This window comes from Neoarius graeffei, chromosome 1 (genome assembly GCF_027579695.1).
Source record: "Neoarius graeffei isolate fNeoGra1 chromosome 1, fNeoGra1.pri, whole genome shotgun sequence".
NCBI classification, from domain to species: Eukaryota; Metazoa; Chordata; class Actinopteri; order Siluriformes; family Ariidae; genus Neoarius; species Neoarius graeffei.
This window is the reverse complement of record NC_083569.1, coordinates 74,305,547-74,324,942: the sequence shown is the minus strand read 5'-3', so window position 1 is coordinate 74,324,942 and position 19,396 is coordinate 74,305,547. Positions and strand designations below refer to the sequence as shown.

Below are 19,396 nucleotides of genomic sequence, written 5' to 3'. Positions count from 1 at the left end.
AAATCCAGCATCTTTGAATGTTAGGGACACACACCAGCCCTAGCAGTCTAAACTTGAAGCTTTTATGAACAGGAAGCCTGTTTGATTCATAGCAGACACTGGTCCTGGTAATCCTGGGTTAATCTGCACCTCAACATAAAGAGATACTATAAAACCGAGGCGTATACCTGCGCACATCTGGACAAATCCAGTATCTTTTACCCGAGTAAACTGCTGTTCTAAATGGGGCAGTTATACGTCGAGACCTTTTAAAGACAAAGACTTACTGTAGATGCAGAAATGACCTGCATACTGTGGCAACAGCTGTGACATGCTTTTCTGAGCAGGAAGCCAAACAGGAGCAAAGAGCACATGCTCAGAGACAGAGCATAAATTAATACGAGGACTTTATTTCAACATAAACATTTAAACACCAAATTAAATGGTCCCTATTAGAATAACTTTAGTCCATAAATTAGGTCTGCAATCTGTGCTTTCCAGCCAGACTCCCTCTTGGTTTTTCTATTTTTAAAGATTCTTTACTCCTCCTAGACAAATTATGCCAGCTCTGCCTCTTTGGCCATCACAGTACGCATACCATCTCTTGATCCATCTATATTAGAGGGATGAACACTTTTCTTCCAAAAGAATTTCCCAGAAGGTAGCGTTCTGATGGTGTGGGAGCGCTGTCTAACATATCAATCCAAATCCTCCCGTAGCTGTTCAGTTGGGGGTGAGATCTGGTGACTGAAGGCCATACATTTTTATACTCATCAAACAATTCAGTGAGCTTTGTGCCCTGTGCATGGGGCAGAATCATCCAAGAAGAGACCACTTTCAGGGGCAGATCTAGGAAAACGGGAGGGGGGCATCAACCCAGGAAGGCCGGGGGTCCGGGGGCCACCTGAGGGCCCCGCATACTCTGCAGTTTTTAAATGCCTGGAGAAGCATTTTGAGCTGCCAGAGACATGTTGTAAATGAAATCTCTGAAAGAAAAGTACCATATCAAAAATATGTTTTAAAACTAGGAACTTTCCAAACCATTTCATTCGTCACTGAAAGTGATATTGTCACACTTGCAGGTATATGCATAAAACATAATTACAACTGATATATGGTAATATGGTGGCACGGTGGCATAGTGGTTAGCACTGTCGCCTCACAGCAAGAAGGTCCTGGGTTTGAGCCCAGTGACTGACGAGGGCCTTTCTGTGGAGTTTGCATGTTCTCCCCATGTCTGTGTGGGTTTCCTCCGGGTGCTCTGGTTTCCCCCACAGTCCAAAGACATGCAGGTTAGGCTAATTGGTGGCTCTAAATTTACCGTGAGTGTGAATGGTTGTTTGTCTCTATGTGTTAGCCCTGCAATGACCTGGACATTTGTCCAGGGTGTACCTTGCCCATAGTCAGCTGGGATAGGATCCAGTTTGCCTGCGACCTTGCATAGGATACAGTAAGCGGTTATGAATAATGGATGGATATGGTAATATTTATGAAAGTTGCATTGTCATATAATACATTACCACATGACACACTACAGTGTAGTACACTGACCACAAAACACCTTCTATCAATAAATTATGACTGTTTTAGCAACTGCAATCTGAGTTCCTGCTCAGGACAGTCAATGTACATATAAGACAGTGAGTATACCCAGGTAAACTGAGGGAATGTAAGTGACCACTTAAGACAGAGCTTAATACTGAGATAACTATAAACAAAGACTGCAAGAGTCGCATGTCAATAATACAAAGTCAGTAACTGCAATCTGAGCTCCTGAATCTAATAGACTGAGATAACTATACAATAATTGTGTGAGTTGGACCTATCCAGCTTCTGTTGTCAAAATCAAAGTGAGGCTCATCCCTCAAATGGCACGTGTCCCATGTACATACAATGTGTATAGTGAGTACAGGGATACCCTATGAATATGAGCAGTAGCCGGACAGCCGATACGTGTGGGTACACAGTAAGCCTGCTGCAGCATCTTATCATTTTGGCTTGTGAACATGCATGTTAACAATACCATAAACATAAAAGGATGGCGCACACCCTTTACATATAGTCAACAGTGCAGTCCAGGTGTCAGATACCCGAGGGAGGCGGACGTAAGTGCAGAAATAATCAGTTTAATAATACAGTGCAGTGTATATGTACAGTGAACAAATATATACATAAGCAAACAATCCAAAATGGCAAGCTAGATCAAAAACATGAAAACAGGAAAAAGGGTCGGGCGAGGCACAAACAGGATATCAGAGGCAAATTGAGAATGGGAACAAGAAACAGGCACAAGAATCAGGAAACAGAAAATCAAGAGCACGGGTAGAAAGGCTCGGTAATGCGTACAGACATAACGTAATACTTCGCACTGATTGTGCATCAGCACAGTCCTTAAATAGGTGCACACATAGCTCCTTAATAGAGTTCAGGTGTGCATCGTTAACAGCGCGCGTGCTGGAGTCCGCTCCACGCATGCGCAGCCCGAGGCACGCCTTCAGGTGCACACGCCACAGCGTGCAGGACTGACAGAACCCCCTCCCAAAGAGCTCCCACTGGGAGTGAAGATCCATCATACTTGGCTCAGGTGGGGGTTCAGGCTTAAGCTCAGGGCAAGACTTGGATTCTTGACTAGGAGTGGGCTTGAGCTCGGGACTTGACTTGAGCTCTGGGCCGGAATCATGCTCAAACTCTGGACTTGACTTGGGTCTTGGACTTGGCTCGGATCCAGGACTGAAGATGGACTCAAGCTCTGGGCTGGATTCGGGCTCTGGAGATGACTTGACCTTTGGGCTGGACTCTGGCTCCAGCTCAGGAGATGACTCAGGCTTGGGCTCTGGATCTGGCTTGGACTCAGGGCTGGGCTCAAGCTCTGGAGACAACTTCAGCTCTGGCAATGACTTGAGCTCTGAGCTGGACTCTAGCTTCAGCTCAGGAGATGACTCAGGCTTAAGCTCTGGATCTGGCTTGGACTCAGGGCTGGATTCGAGCTCTGGAGACAACTTGAGCTCAGGGTTGGACTCTGGCTCTAGCTCAGGAGATGACTCAAGCTGGAGTTCTGGAACTAGCTTGGACTCAGGCTCCAGACTGTATTCGGACTCAGTAGAGGACTTGAGCTCTGGACTTGACTTGGACTGTGGATTTGACTTGGACTCAGGACTTGGCTCTAGTTCGCACTCAGGACTTGGCTTGGACTCAGGACTTGGCTCTAGTTCAAACGAAGGATGTAGCTTGGACTTGGGACTTGGCTCTAGTTCAAACTCCGGATGTAACTTGGACTTGGGACTTGACTTGGACTCAGGACTTGGCTCTAGTTCAAACTCAGGACTTGGCTTGGACTTGGAACTGGACTCAGGCATGGGCTCGAACTCTGTCAGCGTGTTGCTTCAGTCCTGGTTAGGACCTGATGGTGGGACAACGATGACGTCTTCATGGCCAGGCGGCGGCGGGACAACGACGACGACAACACCTTCATAGCCAGGCGAAGGTGGGATGACGACGATGCCTTCATATCTGGGCGGTGGCAGGACAACGACACCTTCATAGCCAGCTGAGGCAGAGGTCGCGCCAACATCCTCTGACACAGGTTCAGGAACAGGCTCAGGTTCTGGCACTGGCCTTGACTCTGGAATCAGCACTGAAGTTGGCGCAGGCGCCGACTCTGGCATAGGCTCTGATGCTCCAGCTGACCCGGGCACTGGCTCTGGAGTAGGCACTGACGCTGGCTCTGGCACTGGAGCTGACTCCGACCCTGGCACTGGCATAGGTTCTGGAGTAGACACTGCCACAGGCTCTGATGCTGGCACTGGAGCTGACACTGGCACTGCCACTGGTTCTGGAGTAGACACTGGCACTGACTCTGGCACTGGAACAGGCATTGGCGCTGACTCTGAATCTGGCACTGGAGCATGCATTGGCACTGACTCTGATGCTGGCACTGGAGCAGGCATTGGTGCTGACTCTGACTCCGACTCTGGCACTGGTTCTGGAGCTGGCACTGGAACAGACGCTGGCGCTGGCTCAGATTCAGGCATGGGTTCTGATACAGACACTGGTTTAGGCATTAATTCAGGTGCTGGTTCTGGCTGAGAAACCACCTCTGGAGAGACAGCCTCGAAGAGGGGCTCAGAAACAACAGCCTCCTCTGCTGTCTCTGCATCAGCCACTGGAGGGAGCTCTGGAGCGATGGCCTCCGCTGAGTCAGCCACTGGAGGGAGCTCTGGAACGACGGCCTCCTCCACTGAGTCAGCCACTGGAGGGAGCTCTGGCGCGACGACCTCCTTTGTTGAGTCAGCCACTGGAGGGAGCTCTGGAGCGATGGCCTCCGCTGAGTCTGCCACTGGAGGGAGCTCTGGAACGACGGCCTCCTCCACTGAGTCAGCCACTGGAGGGAGCTCTGGCGCGACGACCTCCTTTGTTGAGTCAGCCACTGGAGGGAGCTTTGGAACAACGGCCTCCTCCGCTGAGTCAGTCACTGGAGGGTGCTCTGGAGCGACGGCCTCCTCCGCTGCATCGGCCATCGGCATGATTGCGCCCCCCCCCCCCTTTTTTTTCATGGGACTCCTTTTCCAATGATTCAAAAATGAACTTGAGCATGGCAAAGAAAGTCTGTGAACTTCAAAGGCATGGGTGCTCGACTCGGATCAGGTAATCCACCCATCTGCGTGCTCATCCAGCAATAAACGTTCGGATAAAGCTTACCCAGATGGGTTCTGGTGGCTTAGGCTCTTGAAGGTCCTCATAGAAAAAGTCACACTGCATGATGAATCCCATAAGGTGACATATTCTGTAGTAGGATGCCGGGGGGCTCCAGTCAGATTTCAGCCGAAAATATGAGGCGAGGGGCTGAGACAAAGAAACCCGGAAGCAGTATGGAATGGTGTACTGAAAGGCTTCTGCTACATCCATAGTCAGGCGAAGTATTCTGTCAGATACGTGAGGGAGATGGATGTAAGTGCAGAAGTAATCAGTTTAATAATACAGTGCAGTGTATATGTACAGTGAACAAATATATACATCGGCAAACAATCCAAAATGGCAGGCTAGATCAAAAACGTGAAAACAGGCAAAAGAGTCGGCCGAGACACAAACAGGATATCAGAGGCAAATCAAGAACGGGAACAAGAAACAGGCACAAGAATCAGGAAACAGGAAATCAAGAACACTGGTCGAAAGGCTCGGTAATGTGTACAGACGTAACGTAATACTTCGCACTGATTGTACATCAGCACAGTCCTTAAATAGGTGCATACATAGCTCCTTAATAGAGTTCAGGTGCGCATCATTAACAGCGCGCGTACTGGAGTCTGCTCCACGCGCACGCAGCCCGAGGCACGCCTTCAGGTGTATGCGCCACAGCGCGCAGGACTGACACCGGGAAGAGAATATGTTATTATGTCGATGCACGAAGTTCCCGCGCCCTGTTAAAATCCAACAGGACTCGCCTAGATTGCTTTTCACTGCATTCGTGTCACAAGCCAAAAAACCTAAGCTAGGACATCCTGTTAAATATAAATTATACCATTAACTCTTCAGCTCAGTCCCACATATTTATTTATTTATTTTTTAAACCTTATTAATTAAAAAACGGCAGGCATATCTCAGTATCTGCAATACAATCAAGTCACAATTCCAGGTGCCCCCCACCTTAAATCCACGCCAAACTTTAATTAAGAGAAAAAAATGCTTCATAATAAGGTAAAGGTGATCAGTGAGAATAACATTATTAATTTGCAGTGACCTTCCCTCGAAGGGAACAAGTAGAGCGAAAGCATGCCAGCACAATGTCCCCTACAGCACAACAGAACCACGGGTCGGAATCACATGCCTGTACGTGTATTATTACAGGAGTTTTCATGTTGTACAATATTTAATCTCTATGTCTGTGTTTGTTTGTTTTTTTGTTTTTCTTGCTGTAGATGAATAGTGAGATCATCCGGTGGTGCATCAAAGAAATCTCGCTCGAAAGGCTTTTTCAGGGTTATGTGATCTCCAGCAAAGAGACACTCGAGGACTGTATTTACTGCTGTCTCTCCTGGCGGGAGTGCCACCTCCTTACCACTGAGCTCCATGACACGTAATGTATCACAACTCCAACACCCTGATTCCACTTACTTCCTTATATTAAATGTACAGTGCATCCCAGAATTATAGGCACCCTTCAGGAAATTAGGAAAAACAAGTATATCATAAAATTATTACATGTATTTGAATGCAGACATTCCCTGAAAGACATGAGGAAGAAACTTTGAAAGCAACCAGACTCAAAAGGAAGCCCTAGGTCACAGAAGATAGACACCAAACACAGTAATGGTGTGCATGAGCAAGAATTTTGAGTTTGGGCTTATCTGACCACAGCACATGATGTTGTACTGATGCTTGGTGAAATTCAGATGCTGAGAGAAAGCACGATTATTTATAAACAAAGTTCTAATGAGAGTGACTTTTTGTTAAGGTTTTCTTTGTTTTTGTTAAGCATTCACACAAGAAATTTGGTATTCACGAAAATCTCGGAAATTTGAAAAACATTTGGATCCTACTCATGCTCCCGAGTGTGTGTAAATATACACATACACTACCGTTCAAAAGTTTGGGGCCACTTTGAAATGTCCTTATTTTTGAAAGAAAAGCACTGTTCTTTTCAATGACGATCACTTTAAACTAATCAGAAATCCATTCTATACATTGCTAATGTGCTAAATGACTATTCTAGCTGCAAATGTCTGGTTTTTGGTGCAATATCTCCATAGGTGTATAGCGGCCCATTTCCAGCAACTCTCACTCCAGTGTTCTAATGGTACAATGTGTTTGCTCATTGCCTCAGAAGGCTAATGGATGATTAGAAAACCCTTGTACAATCATGTTAGCACAGCTGAAAACAGTTGAGCTCTTTAGAGAAGCTATAAAACTGACCTTCCTTTGAGCAGATTGAGTTTCTGGAGCATCACATTTGTGGGGTCGATTAAATGCTCAAAATGGCCAGAAAAATGGCTCGACTATATTTTCTATTCATTTTACAACTTATGGTGGGAAATAAAAGTGTGACTTTTCATGGAAAACACAAAATTGTCTGGGTGACCCCAAACTTTTGAACGGTAGTGTAAGACTATGTAATGTAAATCTCGACTTGCTTGACTTCAAATCATATAATTTGCATGTTTTATGTTATTGGTATTAATTAAAGAATACAAAACTAATGGTTCAATTAGGTCCTATACAAAAAAAAAAAATCACGCCGTATAAATAAAGGACGAGACTGTCTGTCTTTACCTACAGTGGCGCTTGAAAGTTTCTGAACCCTTTAGAATTTTCTATATTTCTGCATAAATATGACCTAAAACATCATCAGATTTTCACACAAGTCCTAAAAGTAGATAAAGAGAACCCAGTTAAACAAATGAGACAAAAATATTATACTTGGTCATTTATTTATTGAGAAAAATTATCCAATATTACATATCTGTGAGTGGCAAAAGTATGTGAACCTCTAGGATTAGCAGTTAATTTGAAGGTGAAATTAGAGTCAGGTGTTTTCAATCAATGGGATGACAGTCAGGTGTGAGTGGGCATCCTTGTTTTATTTAAAGAACAGGGATCTATCAAAGTCTGATCTTCACAACACATGTTTGGGGAAGTGTATCATGGCACGAACAAAAGAGATTACTGAGGACCTCAGAAAAAGCGTTGTTGCTGCTCATCAGGCTGGAAAAGGTTACAAAACCATCTCCAAAGAGTTTGGACTCCACCAATCCACAATCAGACAGATTGTGTACAAATGGAGGAAATTCAAGACCATTGTTACCCTCCCCAGGAGTGGTTGACCAACAAAGATCACTCCAAGAGCAAGGCGTGTAATCATTGGCAAGGTCACAAAGGACCGCACGGTAACTTCTAAGCAACTGAAGGCCTCTCTCACATTGGCTAATGTTAATGTTCATGAGTCCACCATCAGGAGGACACTGAACAACAATGGTGTGCATGGCAGGGTTGCAAGGAGAAAGCCACTGCTCTCCAAAAAGAACATTGCTGCTCATCTGGTTTGCTAAAGATCACATGGACAAGCCAGAAGGCTATTAGAAAAAATGTTTTGTGGATGGATGAGACCAAACTAGAACTTTTTGGTTTAAATGAGGAGTGTTATGTTTGGAGAAAGGAAAACACTGCATTCCAGCATAAGAACCTTATCCCATCTGTGAAACATGGTGGTGGTAGTATCATGGTTTGTGCCTGTTTTGCTGCATCTGGGCCAGGGCGGCTTGCCATCATTGATGGAACAATGAATTCTGAATTATACCAGCAAATTCTAAAGGAAAATGTCAGGACGTCTGTCCATGAACTGAATCTCAAGAAAAGGTGGGTCATGCAGCAAGACAATGACCCTAAGCACACAAGTCATTCTACCAAAAATGGTTAAAGAAGAATAAAGGTAATGTTTTGGAATGGCCAAGTCAACGTCCTGACCTTAATCCAATGGAAATGTTGTGGAAAGACCTGAAGCGAGCAGTTCATGTGAGGAAACCCACCAACATCCCAGAGTTGAAGCTGTTCTGTACGGAGGAATGGGCTAAAATTCATCCAAGCTGGTGTGCAGGACTGATCAACAGTTACCAGAAATGTGTAGTTGCAATTATTGCTGTACAAGGGGGTCACACCAGATATTGAAAGCAAAGGTTCACATACTTTTGCCACTCACAGATATGTAATATTGGATCATTTTCCTCAATAAATAAATGACCAAGTATAATATTTTTGTCTCATTTGTTTAACTGGGTTCTCTTTATCTACTTTTAGGCCTTGTGTGAAAATCTAATGATGTTTTAGGTCATATTTATGCAGAAATATAGAAAATTCTAAAGGGTTCACAAACTTTCAAGCACCACTGTAGCTGTAAGTCATAAACAAATGCCTCAGGTGATGGAAGATTTAATCCTCACTTCTTCTTCTTTAGTGTTCTGCCTGATGGCAGGTTCAAGTTACTTGGGAAGAATTACAGTAGTGGTTTCCTGTTGCCTTCTACTAGATTATTATAGAGGTTTTCTCCTTTCAACCATTCACACTCACATTCACACCTACGGGCAATTTAGAGTCACCAGTTAACCTAACCTGCATGTCTTTGGACTGTGGGGGAAACCGGAGCACCCGGAGGAAACCCACGCGGACACGGGGAGAACATGCAAACTCCGCACAGAAAGGTCCTGACCGGCCACGGGGCTCGAACCCGGACCTTCTTGCTGTGAGGCGACAGTGCTAACCATTTTACACCACTGTGCCGCCCTTATTATTATTATTATTATTATTATTAATATTTAAATAATATTGGCTGACTTTGAGTGGTATATCAGATATATTCCATTCAGTAAGCATGATGTTGAACAAGTTGAAGAATGGAATATATCTGATATACCACGAAAAAAGCCATTATTATTATTATTATTATTATTATTATTATTATAATACATACAAATTCCTTTCGGTTGTTCAATACATCTTTCTCTTTCAAAATTCTCTCAAAATCTTCCATATTTAACAAAGCAAACCTGGCGGCCATGTTTGTTTACAAATTGTCACAGTCACTCACTAGCGCGGAACTTTTATATCTCCGATGTGTGACGTCGTGTTGTCTTGACAACTATGCAACATCGTAAACCATATTCAAACACTCATTCTCCATTGGGTAGAGTGACGTAATACACGTAGAATAAACGATATGCTAGCAATATTGCATGCTATCGAACCAAATGAATGAAACCCGCCAGAAGGGAATAGAACACAGGTTTTTATTCCATCAAAAAAGTGTCCTGTATATATAATAAAACATATTTTTTTGGGGGGCGGCACGGTGGTGTAGTGGTTAGCGCTGTCGCCTCACAGCAAGAAGGTCCGGGTTCGAGCCCCGTGGCCGGCGAGGGCCTTTCTGTGTGGAGTTTGCATGTTCTCCCCGTGTCCGCGTGGGTTTCCTCCGGGTGCTCCGGTTTCCCCCACAGTCCAAAGACATGCAGGTTAGGTTAACTGGTGACTCTAAATTGAGCGTAGGTGTGAATGTGAGTGTGAATGGTTGTCTGTGTCTATGTGTCAGCCCTGTGATGACCTGGCGACTTGTCCAGGGTGTACCCCGCCTTTTGCCCGTAGTCAGCTGGGATAGGCTCCAGCTTGCCTGCGACCCTGTAGAACAGGATAAAGTGGCTACAGATAATGGATGAGTTTTTTTTTTTCGCGGTCCAAATCCTGCGCTCTGATTGGCTGGCGAGCAGGTCCGTATCCTACGGTATGGACCCCAGTTACGGACCCCGGTTACGAACCTCTGGTGACTTGCTTGTTCACAACAACAAACATAGTAGAATTTTTTGTCAACATTGATTTTTTTTATAAGATTTATTTATAAGATTATCAAAAATCTTATAAATTTTTGCCAGCATTTCTCAGGAGAATAGCATTAATTTTACAGCATGGATAGCGATAATGACAGCATTCACAGTGAAAGCGAGTTTTACTACCCTGAGGAAGAAGAAATAAAAGAAAACATTTCAGGAGAAAGCTAAAAACCTCGAACTGCTGCTAACGCTGAGCAAAAACATGGCTGAATCCTGAATGACTCCTATTTGTATAAATAGGGGACTACATAGGCGGCAAAATGTAGGTTTTTTTTCCTGCCATGGAAGTGCACTTGTATACCGAGGAGGAAGCAATTTGCATTACAGCTGTGAATGAGGATTCAAAATGGCGGCTCGGCTCAGTTTTCCCTTTCGGGCGCTCTCGTTTTCTGTTAGAATTTGGTAAAGAAAAAAATTAATATATTATTTACCAGCTTAAGGTCGGTCCGTATGGTGAAATACCGTGACCTTAGTACTTTCAAGACCTCGGTCATGGTATTTCACCATACGGACCTCCCAGCTGGTAAATAACATTTTTATAATTATTAAATACTTTTATTGGCATAGAAGTGAGTCAAATTAATTTCCACTTCTGCCTCACTGCCTTTCCCTTCATTGTTTTTTGTTCCAAACTCTCTGTGCACTTTCAATTTTATGGAGTTTTATAGGTGTCACTAAATGCAAATGAGCCGCGTTGGGAAAATTTTAGCTCGGTTTGGCTTCTGCAAACATTTACACACAACTTTCCAAAAAGATCGCTACCCGAGACCCGTTTTGTGTAATGTTTATTTTGCAAAATGATTTTTGCTCATTTCATGAAGGGTGCCAATAATTCTGTCCTCTTTGATCAGGACATTTTGCGAACCCGATGTTTTACAGGCCGCTGCTCTAATATGATGCCATGCTCTGGTTGTACTTATCTTGTATCCTATTATATTCCATTAGAGGATTATTAGTTCAGTCTTCGCCACCACTAACACTGCTACAATCAGGCTGTTTCCTATACCGTATATTAATTTTTCTCCCTCTGGAGTCTTATTAAAGCCCATCGCACATCTCTGTTCCAGTCTGCCACACATTGTGTTCTATGCTTCTCCTATTTAAAGCTGAATGAACTCTTACTCTCCACTTTCTGATCCTTCCATTTTCCTTCCCTTTTCGGATCTTGTATGTTCACTTAACCTGTTCACTGTTCTAAGGCCCTTGGCACAGCATCCCCAGTCTGTGAAAATAGAACTGATACGGTACCACCTTGGAACAAAATCAGAGTGCCAGAGTCTGCCAGTGATAATAGCCTCTTGCTAAAGAAAATGGCACTTAGCAGTACAACGACAGTGGAGGCCTATTTATTTTAAAGTGAATGTGACTGTCCACAGCAGGAGCTTTCTGTCGTGAGAGGAGCATGTAGAGCTTGTTTTGAAGTCTTTTTTTGTATTGCACTTTGGTTCAGACTGACTTTTTTTTCCCCCTTCTTTTTTATATGCTATGGCTCTGCAAGAATATTGTTGACTCATCCTGGAAGTATAACAATTGTGTTCCTGTGATGCGTTTTGGTGATTAAACAGACCTCGAGCCTGATTTTTTTTTCTTTCCCCTAGATTATGTAGACAAACAACCATGTCGAAATGTCGCTGCATTGGAGGTCTGCCATGATAGATTTAGAAGCAGTGCGTAAATAATTGGACAGTGACAAAATGTTTGCTGTTTTGGCTTCGTACTTGGACGGTTGGCGATTCAATTGTTTCTTGGCCAGCTGTGTGTAACTGCATCAGGTTGTGTCTAGAACCGATAAATGTGCCATTTGTATTGGAATATGTTGCATGCCAATATGAGGACCAAAGACGTGTCAGTGCCAGAAAAAACAGGCTATGATGAGGCTGGGATTGGAATCAATCAGTCACAGACATGGAACAATAGAAAGGACTTTGTAATTACGCTATCTGTTATCACCCAGATGAGGATGAGTTCCCTTTTGAGTCTGGTTCCTCTCAAGGTTTCTTCCTCGTATCATCTGAGGGAGTTTTTTCCTTGCCACCGTCACCTCTGGCTTGCTCATTAGGGATAAATTCATCTCATCTCATCTCATTATCTGTAGCCGCTTTATCCTGTTCTACAGGGTCGCAGGCAAGCTGGAGCCTATCCCAGCTGACTACGGGCGAAAGGCGGGGTACACCCTGGACAAGTCGCCAGGTCATCACAGGGCTGACACATATGGCCCTTTTCCACTACCCTTTTTCAGCTCACTTCAGCTCGCTTCAGCTCACTTCAGCCCTACACGGCTCGCGTTTCGACTACCAAAAAACAGCACGACTCAGCTCGCTTCAGCCCTGCTTAGCCCCTAAAACTCGCACCGTTTTGGAGTGGGGCTGAAGCGAGCCAAACCGAGCTGAGTGAGGCTGGGGGCGTGAGCAGACACTCCCCTGTGCACTGATTGGTGAGGAGGAGTGTCCTCACATGCCCACACACGCCCCGCGAGCACGCTGGGATCTGTAAACACCGTAAACCCGGAAGAAGAAGAATTACGAGAATTTCTGAAGCCTTATGCGCCTCGCCTCATCTATGCGCTCTTGCCAGTATCTGTTTGCGTTGTTGGTGACAACAAGCCACAGAACCAAGACCAGCAACACTAACGACTCCATGTTTATTGTTTAATATCCGGGTCATGAGACTACCGCTTAAAAGCTCACTGATGTCACTGTTTGCGCTGCTTAACGACATCACGTGACGTCCACCCACTTTCGCTAACTCCACCCAATGTGTCCACCCACTTCCAGCCAGCACGGTTCAGCGCAGTTGTAGTCGAAATGCAACTCCAATAGCCCCGCTCAGCTCGACTCAGCACGGCACAGCTCAGCCCGACTCAGCCGCGTTTGTAGTGGAAAAGCGGCAATAGACACAGACAACCATTCACACTCACATTCACACCTACGGTCAATTTAGAGTCACCAGTTAACCTAACCTGCATGTCTTTGGACTGTGGGGGAAACCGGAGCACCCGGAGGAAACCCACGCGGACACGGGGAGAACATGCAAACTCCACACAGAAAGGCCCTCGCCGGCCACGGGGCTCGAACCCGGACCTTCTTGCTGTGAGGCGACAGCGCTAACCACTACACCACCGTGCCGCCAGGATAAATTCATATGTTTAATTAAAATATATATTTCTCCATCATTCAGTCTTTTTATAAATGAAAAGAAATGAAGAACACCATTTCAAATGAAGCGTCACATGTATCACAAGACTACGATAAATCGAAGAATGGCAGGTCCAGAGACCTGAGTTTATCACTGATATAGACCTGAAGAATGGAAAAGCCAGGTTATAGTTTGATTAAAGTGTATATATAAGTATAATAAATGCTTGTTCAGCCTTATGTGTAAAATTAGATAAGTGAGACAAAAACAGAATGAAGCAATGATGAAAGACAGAGCAAAAAAAAAAAAAACAGCATGTCATCTGTGAAATATGGTGACACAGGGCATGTATGGCTGGTGGTAAAATGTCTTTATGACCTCCACCAAGGAGGTTATGTTTTCGGTGTGGTTTGTTTGTCCATACGATTGTTTGTCTGTCTGTAAGCAGGGTTGTGTAAAACCTACCAACCCGATTTCCATGAAACTTAGTGGAAGGGTGTAGCATGGGCCTAAGAAGAACCCATTAAATTTTGGAGTGGATCCAAGAATCTAGTTTCACTTTTGATAACGTTGCAATATACAGCATTTGGCCTTGGTGGAAGTATGTGCTCAACATTGCCATGCATTTTAAAATCCATTAGAAGGCAGCAGAGATGTCCACAAGCACCGGCGACAGGTGGTTTTCTTCGCCTACACAGACGGTCTGTGCCGGCTACTCGATCCCAGAAGAGAAAAAAAACCTTGTTTTTCAATGTTCAAGCGATTTATATCATCTCCACCGCCCATAATTTGCTGCAAATCCAATTATGGGTTGTTTTACAATCAGGGTACAAAGTTTGTGTCGCAGGGGTCCAAAATTCAAATTGATTCAAACTGGTTCTTGTACCGGGCGGCACGGTGGTGTAGTGGTTAGCGCTGTCGCCTCACAGCAAGAAGGTCCTGGGTTCGAGCCCCGGGGCCGGCGAGGGCCCTTCTATGTGGAGTTTGCATGTTCTCCCCGTGTCCGCGTGGGTTTCCTCCGGGTGCTCCGGTTTCCCCCACAGTCCAAAGACATGCAGGTTAGGTTAACTGGTGACTCTAAATTGACCATAGGTGTGAATGTGAGTGTGAATGGTTGTCTGTGTCTATGTGTCAGCCCTGTGATGACCTGGCGACTTGTCCAGGGTGTACCCCGCCTTTCGCCCGTAGTCACCTGGGATAGGCTCCAGCTTGCCTGCGACCCTGTAGAAGGATAAAGCGGCTAGAGAGAATGAATGAATGAATGGTTCTTGTACCAGTTTTTAAGTGAAGGACAAGTTAAAGAACAGATTTCAGGTAATTTTTTGACATACGTGTATGGTAGTTTTGTGTAATCTGCTATAAGATGGGAGAAACAAATGAAGTGATTCTCGGAGAGGACTTTTTTTTTGACAATTCAGAATCCACTACTTCCATAGTGCTTTTAAATATAAGGCTGTAAGCTTTGTGTTAGTTTTCTCTAAATATTTATGTCCCAATATCTTGACCACATTTTAGGATGAAAATAATCATTTTAGATATGTTATTTTATATTGAAAAATTAGCTGTCTCGGAGAGAACATTTTTTTTGACACAATTACATACTAATTTGATCAAAATAGTCTGAAAACTTACTGGCATTCAACATTAAAACTTAACTATGTTTCCAATGATATGGAACCAAATATGTGTTTTATGGTATAAAGAATGATTTAAGTGCATCCCTTTTGGAGCTACCTGTGGTCAGAAAAGCACTTTTTCTAAATGACACGAGTAATTTTGCTAAATATGACATATTGCCATACGTTCACCAAAAATAACCTTATCACCATTTTTTTTTTTTTGCATGGTAAATAGAGCTATCACAGGGCTACAATAAACAGCCAAGTTTATTTAGTCAAGCCTTTTGATATTGAAGATAATAAGTGTTAAATGTGATTTTTAGCTTGCGTACCCTGATTGTAAAACAACCCATATTTCACCATGAAATTGTCTTTGATTCAGGTCTAGCATGACCGGAAGCGACGCCATATTTGTTGATCGATTCTCGTGCTCTGGTTGGCTGAGCCAGACCACGTGACCACACCGTAGTGTATGTAGTTATGTTATACCATGTAGTTATATTACAGAGCCAGGCAGCGTACTACAGAGGGTAACTGAGAAATCCAAGCACACATACATGTGGAGGGAAATTTCATACATATTTTGCAAGTATTTTACAGGGAAATGGTTAGTAATTTATTAGCTAAGAATGCATGTAAATTTCAAAATTTTCTGGGGGGCATGCCCCCAGACCCCCCCTTGCATTAGCGCACCTTTGAGAATTCCAGACCCACTTATTTTAGCCAAGTACTTCAGATTTTTTTGGAGAACCCTGAGGCAGTGAAGTTCAATTGTGACAAAACATAACAAATGTAGAAATATGATGACTCCATATCACAATCTGCATTCATGTGTACCAGTATCCCTCTGGGATACACATGTAGGCACATAATTCTAATAGTTTTGGAAATATATCCAGACATATAAAGTGGTTGCAGTTGCAGATTTACATGTCACAGAAGAGTCGACTGTTGTCCTTCATGGAGGTCTGCGCTGTCCGAGTGCCCTTCTAGTTAACATTGTGACTATTAACAGCATAACAAGAAAAGCAGGATGAATTTATGAACTGCACTGTAAAGCACCATAAATGCACTGTAAAGGAGGTGGTCTGAGGCACCACTTATCAGCCACCTACTGTACAATGCAGTCCTTGGCACACTTCCCAGAAAACTGAATACACATCCACACCAAAACTCAACTGACTTCAATGATTCACATGATGGCAGAGAGAGCCAATGACTCACAGATCACCCTAACAGCTCTCTAGGCTGCTAACACTGTTAACACCCGGCCTCCAGTGACCTACACCTACAGGATGACTCAGTGACCCAGGTGACTTCAGCGACTCTCTTGAGGGTTGCTTTTGATCCACTTGAGGATAAATACCTGGAACTCCCCACTAGTCAGACAGAACTGAAGAAGCCTTGTGGATGAGAGGTGAAACGTCTTCAAGAATTTCAAGCAAGTCCAGTTGCCTTCTTTAGCACCTATGGGTTATTATTGGCTGGATGACTGAGAACCTTCACAGACTCTAAAGCACCTTAAATCTGCTCAGGTTCAGCAACAGTGCATGTCTCAAAACATACTCACTTCACCTTGAACCAAGCCTAAAAGCAGTTCACAAGTGTTTCAAAGTCAAACATTTGAATGTTCTTGAAGTCAGACACTCAAGCCAACTGGACATTCTGTAGGCAAGAGTGTAGATTTTTTTTTTAAAAAAAGCTGCTGAAAAAAGCCAGAACAGAAACCATTTACACTGCAGGTTTGTCCAGGGTGTATTTAAAATGCATTTGATGAAGCCTGTGCATTGCAGACTTATAGTATGTGGGTCAGCAGCTGCAAATGATTTGTGAAACAAGTACTAAATATTTGCCAATTAAATAGATTTTAAATCTATTTTGCTTCAAACAACTCAAAATCATCCATTGTAAGTCAAAACAACATGAAACTGGAACACTGTGTAGTCCCGCAATTACCGTACACCATACATAATATAGACAGATAGAATCTAGCCACTGGGGTGCACAAGCCAGTGCATCCTTAGTGCCGGGCCCAAGTCTGGATAAATGGGGAGGGTTGTGTCAGGAAGGGCATCCCGAGTAAAACTCATGCCAACTCAACTATGCAGATGATGAAGAAGAGTACTTTCATACTGGATCAGTCGAGGCCTGGGTTAACAATGACCACCACTGGAACTTTTTCTCAGCAGGGTACCAGTGCTACTGGTGGGAAAAGGAGGAGAAAGAGAGGTGGATTGGAAGAAACGTGAGAGCAGAAAAGGCAGGACAGTGGAATTGAAAGTTGGAACTTTAAATGTTGGCACTCTGACTGGTAAAGGAAGAGAGCTGGCTGATATGATGGACAGGAGAAAGATTGGCATCCTGTGTGTACAAGAAACAAAATGGAAGGGAAGTAAGGCCAGGAACATCAGACGTGGTTTCAAGCTTTTCTATCATGGTGTGGATGGGAGGAGAAATGATGTAGGGGTAATCCAGAATGAAGAGTATGTTAAGAGTGTGTTGGAGGTAAATAGAGTGAGTGACAGAGTGATGAGTGTGAAGCTGGATATCTAAGGGGTGATGATGAACATTGTCAGCACATATGCCCCTCAAGTGGGGTGCGAGATGGAGGAGAAAGAAGAATTCTGGAGTGAGTTGGATGAAGTGGTTAAAAGGATACCAAAAAAGGAAAGAGTGGTGATTGGAATTTGGAGCAGACCTAAATGGGCATGTTGGAGAAAGGAACAGGGGTGATGAGGAGGTGATGGGTAGGTATGGAGTGAAGCAGAGAAATGTGGAAGGGCAGATAGTGGTGGATTTCACAAAGAGGATGGAAATGGCTATGGTGAATACATACTTGAAGAAGAAAGAAGAGTATACAGTAACATACAGTGCTGCTTAAAAGTTTGTGAACCCTTTAGAATTTTTTATATTTCTGCATAAATATGACCTAAAACGTCATCAGATTTTCACACAAGTCCTAAAAGTAGATAAAGAGAACCCACTTAAACAAATGAGACAAAAATATTATACTTGGTCATTTATTTATTGAGGAAAATGATCCAATATTACATATCTCATCTCATCTCATCTCATTATCTCTAGCCGCTTTATCCTGTTCTACAGGGTCGCAGGCAAGCTGGAGCCTATCCCAGCTGACTACGGGCGAAAGGCGGGGTACACCCTGGACAAGTCGCCAGGTCATCACAGGGCTTATTACATATCTGTGAGTGGCAAAAGTATGTGAACCTCTAGGATTAGCAGTTCATTTGAAGGTGAAATTAGAGTCAGGTGTTTTCAATCAATGGGATGACAATCAGGTGCAAGTAGGCACCCTGTTTTATTTAAAGAACAGGGATCTATCAAAGTCTGATCTTCACAACACATGTTTGTGGAAGTGTATCATGGCACGAAAAAGGAGATTTCTGAGGACCTCAGAAAAAGCGTTGTTGATGCTCATCAGGCTGGAAAAGGTTACAAAACCATCTCTAAAGAGTTTGGACTCCACCAATCCACAGTCAGACAGATTGTGTACAAATGGAGGAAATTCAAGACCATTGTTACCCTCCCCAGGAGTGGTCGACCAACAAAGATCACTCCAAGAGCAAGGTGTGTAATAGTCAGCGAGGTCACAAAGGACCCCAGGGTAACTTCTAAGCAACTGAAGGCCTCTCTCACATTGGCTACTGTTAATGTTCATGAGTCCGTCATCAGGAGAGCACTGAACAACAGTGGTGTGCATGGCAGGGTTGCAAGGAGAAAGCCACTGCTCCCCAAAAAGAACATTGCTGCTCTTCTGCAGTTTGCTAAAGATCACGTGGACAAGCCAGAATGCTATTGGAAAAATGTTTTGTGGACGGATGAGACCAAAATAGAACTTTTGGTTTAAATGAGAAGCCTTATGTTTGGAGAAAGGAAAACACTGCATTCCAGCATAAGAACCTTATCCCATCTGTGAAACATGGTGGTGGTAGTGTCATGGTTTGGGCCTGTTTTGCTGCATCTGGGCCAGGACGGCTTGCCATCATTGATTATAAGAGACTGTTTTCTCTTTATTGCGTTTTTATCCTGCAACTATATTTTAAAATATCAATGACATTCTATTTTCATTTGTATTTTTGTTTTTATGCATTATGCACTTGTAAATTTTTAGTTTGTCTATCTCTTTGTTGCAAATAAACTCAATGTTTTGCTGCATCTGGGCCAGGACGGCTTGCCATCATCGATGGAACAACGAATACTGAATTATACGAGCGAATTCTAAAGGAAAATGTCAGGACATCTGTCCATGAACTGAATCTCAAGAGAATGTGGGTC

At 43.8% G+C, this 19,396-nt stretch overlaps 1 protein-coding gene across 1 annotated transcript in view; it reads left to right on the top strand.

Annotated features, from left to right (window-relative positions):
* Positions 1-19,396, top strand: part of dnah2 (dynein, axonemal, heavy chain 2) — a 432,951-nt gene that overhangs the window by 42,055 nt on the left and 371,500 nt on the right. Inside the window, exon 9 of the mRNA XM_060919614.1 lies at positions 5,895-6,052. Within this exon, the coding sequence (XP_060775597.1) occupies positions 5,895-6,052 (158 nt within the window). The remainder of the gene's footprint in view (positions 1-5,894; positions 6,053-19,396) is intronic.